The sequence below is a fragment of the Penaeus japonicus genome, unplaced genomic scaffold, assembly GCF_977035675.1.
Source record: "Penaeus japonicus unplaced genomic scaffold, GWHDUDI00000001_assembly GWHDUDI00000010, whole genome shotgun sequence".
NCBI classification, from domain to species: domain Eukaryota; kingdom Metazoa; phylum Arthropoda; class Malacostraca; order Decapoda; family Penaeidae; genus Penaeus; species Penaeus japonicus.
Genome location: NW_028234412.1, coordinates 7,294,144 through 7,306,643, shown reverse-complemented (window position 1 = coordinate 7,306,643; position 12,500 = coordinate 7,294,144). Strand labels below are relative to the sequence as shown.

General features: G+C 34.9%; 2 protein-coding genes across 3 annotated transcripts in view; one reads left to right on the top strand and one right to left on the bottom strand.

Annotated features, from left to right (window-relative positions):
• The first annotated feature begins 848 nt into the window (after positions 1 to 848).
• LOC147471082 (uncharacterized) lies at positions 849 to 1,730 on the top strand. 2 transcript variants are annotated; one of them, XM_086540581.1, is made up of 2 exons: positions 849 to 1,128; positions 1,445 to 1,730. In XM_086540581.1, the coding sequence occupies exons 1-2, from the start codon at positions 963 to 965 to the stop codon at positions 1,597 to 1,599; spliced, it is 321 nt and encodes a 106-aa protein (XP_086396707.1). In that variant the 5' UTR covers positions 849 to 962; the 3' UTR covers positions 1,600 to 1,730. The 2 variants fall into 2 exon arrangements, 1 of the variants encoding a protein (XP_086396707.1); XR_015191306.1 differs by having other exon boundaries at positions 989 to 1,128; positions 1,365 to 1,502.
• A 1,028-nt stretch (positions 1,731 to 2,758) lies between these two features.
• Positions 2,759 to 12,500, bottom strand: part of LOC122260178 (putative acyl-CoA dehydrogenase 6) — a 10,543-nt gene continuing 801 nt past the window's right edge. Inside the window, exons 2-8 of the mRNA XM_043027328.2 lie at positions 10,273 to 10,393; positions 9,827 to 9,956; positions 8,828 to 9,102; positions 7,322 to 7,461; positions 6,081 to 6,276; positions 5,367 to 5,494; positions 2,759 to 4,684 (exon numbers count right to left, since the gene is read on the bottom strand). Of these exons, the coding sequence (XP_042883262.2) occupies positions 4,556 to 4,684; positions 5,367 to 5,494; positions 6,081 to 6,276; positions 7,322 to 7,461; positions 8,828 to 9,102; positions 9,827 to 9,956; positions 10,273 to 10,393 (1,119 nt within the window). The 3' untranslated portion in view covers positions 2,759 to 4,555. The remainder of the gene's footprint in view (positions 4,685 to 5,366; positions 5,495 to 6,080; positions 6,277 to 7,321; positions 7,462 to 8,827; positions 9,103 to 9,826; positions 9,957 to 10,272; positions 10,394 to 12,500) is intronic.

Genomic DNA, 12,500 nt, shown 5'->3' with positions numbered 1-12,500 from the left:
CGGGGTGGGGGTGGGGGGTGGGGGGTGTAATTCAAATTTTCTTTATTGTGGTATTTTGATCCCAAACAATGTATCTGAAATTCCGAAAAATCATACAAGAATACCTATATATAAGTCCGGTATTCAGAAAACTAATCCACATAAATCCGAGGTTCTGAATCTGGGAAGATATGACACTGACAGTATCAAGAGAACTTCAAAGCAGTTAGATCAAATGTTCTTAATTTCTGAATTAATTCACTTGATAATAAACAAGTAATCAAAAATTCGTATTTAAGAAAGGACAAGAAAACAAAGAAAAAAGGGCAATCATTGTTTTGGGAATCAGTGGCCTTGAGAAAATACGTTTAATTAAAAGCATGCTCTATTTATTGATTATGGTTTATAGGCGTGGCCAGAAAACCAGAAGAGATACTCTGTAAAGCAAATACAAATGAAAATGTACGTATTTAGGTACAAGTCTACTTTAGTGAGCTTATATTATATATATATGTGTGTGTATGTATGTATGTATGTATATGTGTATGCATATGTGTATGTATACATGTGTGTGTGTATGTATGTATGTATGTATGTATATATATATGTATGTATATATGTATGTACATATGCATGTACATATATATGTATGTGTACACAAATGCCAATGCTCTCACACACACACACACACACAAAATATTAATCATTTGCTAAAACAACAGCACCATGTTATCTGATAATCATGAGATATCACCTGACCCGTGTCACATGATGTTAACCAACGTTGTACCTTATGACTTATAAATGTATAAACATATGTCAAGGTGATCTCAGTAGCTATATAGCATCAGACTTGCAGGTTTAGTGTACAGTGTGTCCACGTTAAAACCATCTCTGGGAAAGTATCTTTTTGGTAGCAGACATTCGGAAAAAAAAAAAACAGAGCCAGTTTTGAAGAAGAAAAAATATAGATATATATACTTATGAAAATGAGCTACAAAGTCGGAGAAATCCTATCAGAAGCGATTGATTTAGTGCAAAGCGAAAAGAAAATGGATTCTGAAGTCTTGGGGTCCGTTGAATATGTTAGCACTTCTGACACTGACACATTAAATACCAACGGAAGAGAGTCATCTGCTAGCAATGGATGTGAGTTTTTTTATAAAAAAAAAAAAAAAATTAATTGTGTATAACTTTTGCCCTGTTCATATATTCTTACTTATATCTGGGCAGTTGGTCTCAGACATTTATTTAAATAATTCTAGGAATTTTCAGGGATATTCTTTTTATACAATACTCTCAATTATTCAAAAAATATTTTATAAAATGAATCATAATACAATTGTACCAGAACCTAAAACACTCCTATTACCTCCTCTCCACAGAAATATTCCCTCAAACACTTGACGACTTTACTTCAATGTCCATGAAGGATTCTACAATAACAAGTCTTCATTGCACTTAGGTTCTAAAGCCAAGAGCAGCAGCAATATGTGTCTACAACATTGCAATGAAGATGTGGTTATATCTGCCATGAGGACCTCTGCAACTAGAGTCTACACAAGATCCCAAATGCTTTGGCAAGAAACAGAATTTTACAACCATCGCGAGGATAGGTGACATTATTCAGGTGGATGCTATCATGGCTATCATGAATAGTTTGATGGTTGATGTTGACAATGCAGTCTTCTATTCTTTTCCATTATTAAAACTCTTGTTCTTTGTCATGGTTTGTTAGATTTATGTTACTAATAGACTAGGCAAAATAAAGGGAAATTTCTGTATGCAATACTCAACATTAAATCTACTTGAAAACAAGAAAGCATTTTGATTATGAATCCTGAAACTCAGTGAAAGAATTTTGCCGTTCCAATTAGCTCTTCTTCAATATTTATTTTGAACAATATGATTTTAATACCAAGTCTACTCTAGATACCTTGGCCAATTTTTCAATTTTCATCCACAGTTTGTTTTTATCTCCCTTTAGATGATAATTTCCTGGTTGTACCTGTCTTTTGGTACGTACAATCTTTTATTTTGGGTTCCATTAAGAAGGAACCAGAAGCACTAACTATTGCTTTTTAATAATTCAAACAAACAATTTTAAATTGTTTGAAAGATTAAATCAAATAAATCATTTTAGAGCCCTTCTATATCAAGCTCTGATAATTTAAGATTCACCCCTCTCAACAGTGTGTAGTAAGTTACAATGAGTATTTTAGAGGTGGGCATACTCAGAGGAGATAAAGTATCTGGAAAACTATTTTAAACTTATAAATGCATTTTGTATGTAAACTGTATAATGCACAGATAATAGATAAATCATATATCTAATCATGTTTCTTGAATTGTGTATACTTCAAGTATATCACAATGGGTACTATAGGGGAGCAAGCAACATTGTGTATTTATAACAGCAGTGTGACAATCAATGAGGTCTGCCAAGGTGGGCAGGAGTATAGCTGGAATATCCTAATGTCATATAGTCTACAGATTCTACATCATTAATCAAAATACCAGGAGAAACATTAAGAACATATAATTATAAGACCTCCCCTCTTCTACAAAATTGCAATATTACATAGGCACTGCAGAAGGGTTAGGCCTACTTTTATCCTATTAATTAAACTGCCTCAAAATCTGTCACAGGTTTACAAATCTAAAGTATTGATGCTGATTATCTCACTAAAATATTTCCAGAATACTCTACACTTTGTATAATAATAATATGAATTAATCTTAAATGAAAAATCAGGACATATGATAAAGAAACCCATAATTATAGTCTTGCATATAAATTTTATTTAACTTGAATTTTTTTCTCAAAAAGTTACATCTCATTACTAATCTAAATATTTTTTTATATATCAAAGGAATACAATTATATAGTCCCTGATGCTATCATGCAATTATGAATAATGCATTACATGTCAAGATCAAGAATATAAAAAAAAAATCCTATGGCAATCATCAAATTAGTGCATTTCAATGTGACATAAATCCAAGCCCTAAAAGCTATCTTCATTATCTTTACTATAAAACCACGCAATACTCCAGTTACTCTGAATCATTGGACTAATATATAAGAGAAATAACCATCAAGTTTACAACTTCCTGATGTTGATATAGCACCTTCCATTTGAGGAAAACATAGGACATGTTTCCATTACTTGTACTACCTATAAAAAATATATTTCTTAACCTAATTGCATTGCATTGAAGAATCTGGGATGGGCTTTTTCTCAAAAAATTAATAAAATGAAATAATATGAACAATCTTATATAAGGAGTTATGGCTTTTCTTTTCTTTTTCTCCTTCAAAAAAAGATCTTTCCTTTTTTATTTTTTTGAAAATTATATTTTTTATGCAAACATTGAATAAAAGAATAATTTAATAGAAGAAAAGGTCACTACCTGTAACAGCTGCACTATTTCAACTAAATCATAAACACTGAAAAAAGGAAAAAAAAAAGCTGCATACCAAAACTAAAAACATGATTTCAAAATTACTGAAATTACAAAAGAAATATATCTGTAACCCCCAAGGGAGAAGGGGCTAACCCCCCCCTCATTCCCCTTGCTAGGAGCAGAAAACTTTCACCTTAACCCAATACCGCCGGCCGCCGGCCACAGACGGCGATTATGTAATATGATAGTGCCGGGTGCCGGCATACGCCGTCAATAATATAATTGATTTAGGCCTATGCGTTCGAGAGCCCCGGCATTGAAGCCATAAAAGACGAAACAGTCCCGGTGGGAATGGGTTAATAACCCAAACCTAAAGGACAGAGCAATTAACCCATTCGTGCCGGATGACGTGCTGACACATTTTGAAGATAGGAGGCATTTCTGATAGACCTGGGTAGAGCTTGGTTACCTATGATAATTATCATCAATATAAAAGACATCTTCTGTGATACTATATATATGTGATTAATAAAGGTTCCATTTTGTAGTACGTGGGTGTTCCTTCGTGATGGTGTAAGTTAAGTACCATACCTGTTTCTGGTTAGAGCAGTTGTGGCTTTTTCCTTTCTGTCTATCATTCATAACCTGCTTGTGGAAATTCTGAGGACTTAGTGGTATAACCAGAAGTAAGTTTGATATTACCATTTTTCCTAAGTACTCACCAGTTTGCCTATCTCTAGATTGTCCTAGCATTCCACTTTACTGATTTTGTGTACTAGCACAGAGAAGGGGGGGGGGGCAAATTCCAATTAAAGGGGGGTTATAGAAGGCACATTCCTTACATATTGCAAATGGGTACATTTTTGTATGGAACTGCTAAATGATTGTACTGTTTTTTATGAGAATATCTGTTTCATTTTACCCACACAAATTGAATGGTGTACTTCACTTCATCAGTTATTGGGGTCAATATTATCCTTATTATTGGTGAATACAAATTAATATTATAGGTGGATAGTAAATATATAAAGAGTCCATTAGTACTGAAATTGTTAGTACCATTTAAAAAAAATATATAATAATAAAAGTATAGGAAATAACCAATTCACAATTGTTCAAGACAAGATCCTAGAAACTGAAATCTAACATGGGTTCTTCTGTGCAATCTTTACTTTTTCTTTTTAGGGAGTTGTGGCAAGATGCCCATATACTTGCAGATGATACCCAACATCACCTCATCTGCCCCTCCTCCAATGGACACAAGCCTGAGGTCCCGGTAGAAACGACTCACTAGAACCTGCAATTGAAAGAGATTAATATTGTGAATTCATTCTACAAACAGTATTAAAAAATCCGCCAGCTTATGTGAATAAAAATACTATTGTGTATAATAGTTCTTACTATCCATCTGACATAGAACACTGTAAACGCTAACAAGTTGCCTCAGATTTTTAAAGCAAGCTCATACTCTGTTTATAAAGTTTCATGATGCTGTAAAAAATAAAAGGGGGGGAGGGAATGAATTTCAGCCATTCAGTAAAAGCATGAAAAAAATGAGATAACCATAACTTTCACTAGTAGTACAATAAATAATTTTTCTTTTCTTTGAATTGTCTGAAGACCAGTCAGCATATATAAAAGTTAGTTTCATAAATATGGGGGCAGAGGTTGGCATTAAATGTAAGAATTTGTCTGATCATACATGAAACACTGCAAACCTAAATGACTGCCATTTTTTAAATCAATTTCAGATCTTTTACATGAGGATCAACCTTGAACTTAATTCTAATTGCAGTATTTAGGGGTTAATAAAGGTTTATACATCCAATGCAACTCTGACTATCCCAAAAGCCATGATACAAACATAAGGAATTACATCACCCTTCATAAAAAAAAATGGCTTGGGAGAAAATAATTGGTAATATCTCTCTCTCAAAAAAAAAAGACACCATGTTAACTTTCTATGCATAATCACCCACCTCATTTGTGAATCCCATGCCTCCCCAGAACTGCAGGCATGAGTCAGAGACTTCCCTCACTAGACGACCACTCTTCAGCTTGCACATGGACGCCAACTTCGTAACTTCTTCACCGCCAACATACAATTCTGAAAATGTAAAGTGCATGTGAAGCTACATTGAAACCTCCCATTCATTCCAGTTATATGAATATGTAAGAGGCATGTAAAGTTACATTACAATTTGCATTAATTTGTTATAGTAAAATGTGGCATATGTGAAGTTACACTAAAAATATCCTTTCTTTCTGTTATACAAGAATTTAAAGTAAATGCAAGACTACACTTAAAAGTCTCCTATTACAAAACTACACTTAGGTAATATCCCATTAATTGTACAAAAGAGGTATAAATGAGACTGAACATCTTAACAATGCAAAAAGATGTATTTGACATGTTTCAGTGGTAATCTTCGGAAACACATTGTGTATTTCAATGAAGATTACCATTAAAACGCATCAAATAAATCTCTTGCGTAGTTAAGGTATTCAGTCTCATTCATACCTCTTTTCTACATTTGTCCCAATGAACTTCATCCTCCCATTAATAAAATCATAAACTGAAGAAAAAGTCTTGTACTTTAAAATCCAAATCACTTCCACAAAAAAAACAAAAAAAACACAGAACCCAAACAGAGCCAAACTAACCATAAACACCAACAGGGAACCAAACCCACCTGTTGCCCTGTACACCAACGACCTCAAGCACTCCACTTCCGTCTCGAGTTCAGCCAGGCGGAAGTGGATGTACTGGTTGTTGATGAGAGGTTGACCAAAGGCCATCCTGTCTTTTGTGTACTTGATGGTATCCTGGATGCAGATCTCTAAGGGGGCTAGAGTCAAGGCAGCTGCAGCTAGACGCTCCTCCTGGAACTGAAGAGAGGAAGGGGGATGTAAACTTTCCTTCCCTAAAATTGAAACTGAAGCACTGTGGAGATACTAGATTGACATTTCCTTCCCCTAAACTGAAACTGAAGCACTGTGAAGATACTAGACTGGCATTTCCTTCCCAAAACTGAAACTGAAGCACTGTGAAGATACTAGACTGGCATTTCCTTCCCAAAACTGAAACTGAAGCACTGTGGAGATACTAGACTGGCATTTCCTTCCCCTAAACTGAAACTGAAGCACTGTGGAGATAGATACTAGATTGACATTTCCTTCCCAAAACTGAAACTGAAGCACTGTTGAGATAGATACTAGATTGACATTTCCTTCCCCTAAACTGAAACTGAAGCACTGTGGAGATACTAGACTGGCATTTCCTTCCCAAAACTGAAACTGAAGCACTGTGAAGATACTAGACTGGCATTTCCTTCCCAAAACTGAAACTGAAGCACTGTGGAGATACTAGACTGGCATTTCCTTCCCAAAACTGAAACTGAAGCACTGTGAAGATACTAGACTGGCATTTCCTTGAAGCACTGTGGAGATACTAGACTGACATTTCCTTGGAGATTTGGTGGCACTTGCTCAACTTTTTGCATGAGAAATCTTTGGTGTAGGAAATACTGTAATCGCAAATTAGGTTGAAAAGGAAAGCCCTATGACAGATATTTAAAATAATTTTCAATGTCTGTGATTACTTTTCTAAATTTCAATGGGTGTTTTTTCTGAATGTGTCTGGGTGACAAAGTAGCATTGTATACATTATTTGTAATCTGGAAAAATGCACTTTCTTAACTAAATAAGACAAGCACCTAAAATACAATCAAACAACAATCAATCAATTAAACATTTCCTCATTTGGAAAAAAGAATGTCAAAATGCAAGACAACCTGAACATTCAGCAAGACAAATTAAAATCAAATAAATGAATAACAATTATAAAACAACACAAAACATAAGTAAAAAAACAGATGAATAAAAACTAAACACATTTAAATTGCAATGAACTGAAACAATCCCTCTATCTGACCTGCAACATCTGGTACGTAAAACCCATTCCTTCTTGGCCAATGATGTTCTTTGCTGGAACCCTCACGTCTTCAAAAAAAATCTGTGCTGTGTCTGAGGAACGCATTCCCATCTTATCGATCCTCTTGTTCAGATGGATTCCTGTAATGATCATTCAGTTGATTTATTTCATAAACTATTGATATCTAATGACGCACCTTCTGACAGTTGTAAAGTGTAACAATCTGAGATTATATAAATGATAACCTTTATCTTCCTGGTATACAAGAAAGTTAGACAAGAAAATAAAAAATACAAGCTATACAAGTGAGCTAAGAAAATCACTAATTCAATCAACCCCTTCTTGAAAGTTTAAGGTTTCCTCGTATTTTGTTATGTTGTGCAACTTCCTATTGATATCATGCATATTATGAATACAAATTATTCATAAACCTTATTCATCTAATAACTAATTCATGAAAAGAGGAAAATATACGGCAATAGCAACAGCAACAATAATAATAATAAAACACAATGGTTCCTGAAAGATACATTTTACATAAAAAAAGGCTATCATATTGAAGTAATTTTGAAAATCATAAAATAAGCACAAAAGTTACCCTCAATGTTCTTGTCTACTTAATTCATTGTGTCCATGTGTCACTGCCTAAAAGATAATGGCACTAGATCTACAACTTTCTGAAGTCCGCCTAACCCTTGTTTTGTGATGGTTGCAACCCGTTAATGCCAGTTGACAAGACATCACATCATAGGGTGGCAATACCTGCTGCCAAGGATGAGATATCATGTCATGGCTTTTCATAGGGTCAGCACGCCAGGTGATCAGGTGCATAGTGGTCGGCTGTGGCCAGCACAGGCAAATAGATTGCCTGAGCATAAAGCCTACACACTTGAAATACTTCAAGGTTTAGACCAACTGGAGCCAACACCACCCCATCATTATTGGGTTAAGGGAAAATGCTTGTCAGGCAAGTCTAAGTTCCCAAGGGCATAGAAGAACATTTGCCTCATCCCTTTAACCCATCCACGACGGGGGAATTCTAGCCTTGAATGTCCCAATGCCAGGGCGTTCGAATTATTAGGCCTAAATCAATTGAATGGCTGGCACAATACTGTGCCGCCCGGCCACTGGGCTTTTGAATGCGCGATACAGTACTGTACCACCCGTCCAGTGTGGGTTAATTTCTGCCTGACAACCCACAGTGTCCTAAATATCCCATTTTGACAGCCAGTTAGACCCCATCTGCAAAGGATTAATTTTCTCATATATCTCAAAATGGATGACTACCTAGTCTTATCAACAGAATTTAAACCCTAAGTTAAATTGCTTTGATAGCATATATCCATAAACACTGGGAAACAACAACTTAATTACAATGCTTCTTTCTCTCATTCTCTCTCTCACACACATACTCACTCTTCCTCTTCTACCCTCACTTTTTCCATTTCAAAATGTACCTCTACATAGTACTAGGAAGTAGAGCCAGAGAGCCATCCATCCCCCTACCTGGAGTATCCATAGGCACACAGATCAAGGACTTGTTCTTGTGTGGCGCTCCCTGCGAGGTGTTGGCAAGGAGGCACATCCAGTCAGCCTGGAATGCGTTCGTTATCCACATCTTCTGCCCGTTGATGATGAAATCATCCCCTTCTCGCCTGGCTGTTGTTTTCAAGCTCGCCACATCTGATCCACCAGAAGGCTCACTCACCCCCAGACATGCCACGACGTCTCCTGATATGCTTGGAGCGAGGAATTGCTCTTTGACATAATCGCTTCCAAACCTGTGGGTCAAGGATGTCTTCAGGTCTTTTGTAATTTGTAAACAAATCTGCACTGATGTAAAGTTTAAATAAATTCTTCTATCAATATTATGAATAATTTGTTGTTTCCTTGTTGCTCTTGCAGTTATCCCCCTGATTTTTCTTCAAATCTCCTGTAATCTGTTTGATTTATTTCTAAGATTTAGGATTACAACTCTAAAATTTATTTTCATACTATAATTTTAGAAGAGAATATTTCAAACACCAGCATATCACTTTCCTCTCAGATACAGCTTTTCTCTGTTTTTTCATCAATTAAAACAACTATTAACAACTAATAAATACAAAAGGCATCTTCCATTATATCATTTTTTTAATCCCCCAAAATTACATAAAAAATTGACATAGCTATTTGATAAATTAATCAAAATCCTTGAAAAACAATTAGCCTTTAATCTCTTCTTATAAAATGTAGGCTATACATTTCATTGTCAAAATGTAAAAACATATAATCATAGTGCCTACCACATTAAAATGAATACTACATATATCTACAGTGATGGAAAAGTCGAAAAGATTCAATCATAAAAGTAATCAAAATGCATGTCTTATCTGTAACTAATCAAACACTTCCATTACTGCAGAAACATATAATAACTTCATATACTTCAGATCTTTCCCAGAAGACAATTTAATCAGATAAAGTCAAAATCATATGAACTTCATAATAACAATAAAAAATTACCTGGCCAGTGCAGGTGTTGCCATGTCAGTCTGCACAGCAACTGCCATTGGGATTGCACCACATGTGATATTGCCAAGAGCCTCTCCCATGGCAACACTGTATGTGTAGTCCAAGCCAAGTCCTCCATATTCTGTAATTCATCACTGGTTTAGATATTTTATGTATGAATGTTTTAATTAATACACATTAAATCACAGATCACAGTTTAATGGTTCAGATGTATAACCTAGAATGCAAGAACTATATGGATCACTGTTTATTTAATTTCCTATTCAGCTACAACTATATATATGAATTTTCAAATATTTCCTACAAGAGATATTATCCCTTATTCAAAATCAACCTCCAAACTTGACATATCAATGATGACATAAAATTAATACAAGTTTTAACAAAGAACAAGCAAATTTTAAAAATAAAGTGGAGAACCCAGTAGAGACACTAACCTTCGGGCTTTGTGACACCGAGAAAACCTGCTTGTCCGAGCTTCTTGAAGACCTCGTGGGCTGGAAATTGTCCCTCAGCCTCCCACCTGTCTACATGTGGGTTGATTTCTGTGTCAATCAGCTACACATCGGGAATGAAAAGTAATTGTTTTAGTACATTGCCAATATCTAAAGAGAAAAGAATAATGGGGATACACAAACACAGTAACATGTATACAAACATGAAATGAAATACTGTCATTGCCTTCTGTCATTAAAACTGACATGGATCTATTTCAATTTTACTCTCTGGGAAGGAGTCTAACCTTACTTGAAATGTCATGGTTTGATTTTCCCCTTACTAAAAGGTCTATCTTTCATGTCAAAATGTTATCATGATATTAAAAGGTAAACCAGCAAAGTGAACCTTTTTCAGAACCCAATCAATTAAAATGGATATATTTTCACAGTGAATAATCAAAGCTTAGAAGGAAGAAAAATACTTGGCATTTATCTGTCCATAAGATGAATCTTGTAGTATAGTGTAAACACTAATTTTAAAGGAAAAATCTTTACAAATTCTTGCTGTACCTAGCATTTGGTTAACTTTATATCATTGAAGTATATCTTATTATTTTAGATTACATTCCACATTGGAAGAGTTATAATGATGAGGGAAATTGTAAAGTTAAATACAGCAAAACAGAATGAGAAACAAAAAATAAGTAAATAAATGCAAATTTACTAAAAACTTGTCACTCCTTAAAAATCACATATCTTTCAAGTGACTAAATCTTTACTATCTATCTAAGTCTTAACACCTTAACATGTTTACACACAAAATGACAGCTTATTTGCAGAGAAAGTTTCTTCAAGAGTTACAATTAAACAGGTTAAGAATGAGATCAAATATTACATAATTTTTATGATTCTTGGATATTACAGCATATGCCTTTTCAAAACACAAATTACTTGGAAGAAATAGTAATTGCCCATACAAAAAAACATTTTTTTTCTTAATTTGGTGAACATTTTCAATCTGTAACACCTGAACAGTGGTCACTGCTAGAGAAACTGCCTCCATTGTTCTCTGATCAAGATGCTCGGTAGCACTTTTTACTAGTGCTCTTGGCCGGTGAATAATTCTTTTGAAATTGGTCATCACTAGTAAGTATGATACAACTTGGTATGCTGTCAAGATCTAACATTTGCTCAAGTTACCTTTGAAACTTCATTAGTTCTGGTAAATTCCAATACAAATACATAATTGACCCATCATTAGCAATGCCTTGACCACTCTCCACAGACACAGCATTCTTCATTCATTCAGGGTTCCCCCCCCTCTTCACCTTACTATATAACTCAGTGTCTGACAATCTACACACTTGTCTTTCTGTGCACCCAAGATCCATGTCTCATCAATAAATGATAAAACTATAACCAAGTTTATGTCTCATGCTAGTCACCATGACCATCTCACACACCCTCTGCTGATGAGGAAGAACAAGAAATACATGTAACGGTAGACGGCAAGCAAATTGGCAAGAAGAATATACCTATTTTTGATATTTCCTGGAGTATTCATACACATTTGTGTGATACCTTTCACCAGTTGAATAATCAGTAATGCTGAGAGCGATTGTGTCAGGGTCATATTAGGTGTGGTTGGTCATGGTGACAAAGGCAGTGACCTAATACGTCCCCTCATTTGGATGATACTAAATCACCTTCATTTTGGTTAATTTTTAGATAATTCCTGTGAACTCCTACACCTCTGCTGCTGCTTTTTCCCTATTAATATTTGTTTCTCTATAAATAATCTTCACAAATGTATATCTACCTATACATACAATAGAAAAAAGGGTCAGTAGCTTGAATCAGAAAATTTGGGTAAGTAGCATAAAGTTTAATGAAAAGGGCAGCATCAGGGGGAGAAAAAAAAACCTTAGCTAAGGATACCTTCAAAGCTAAGTAAGGTTACATTAGGGCTTTGGGTTAGGATTTTGTATATTACTTATGCATCAGAAACAGAGCATGCACAATTCACGGCAAATCTTTTTTGAGACATATTGATGGTGGCAGGCATTTTCTGAATGTTTACTTTCCTAATCTTACTTTTTCTTAAACTGAGGTAAGAATGATTGTGGTCACTGAGGTAAAGATTTCTTAGACTAGGAGGGGATGTAAAAAGCTATTATAGAGAGCCCATCTAAATCATAATTCCATAGTTATTCCTGGCTTATTTTCAC

What these genes read in the sequence shown, in the direction of transcription:
- LOC147471082 (XM_086540581.1), top strand. Translation starts at nt 963, where the DNA reads ATGAAAATGAGCTACAAAGTCGGAGAAATCCTATCAGAAGCGATTGAT. An exon ending in GTCATCTGCTAGCAATGGAT is followed by an intron (nt 1,129 to 1,444) that starts GTGAGTTTTTTT and finishes CATTGCACTTAG; the next exon opens with GTTCTAAAGCCAAGAGCAGC.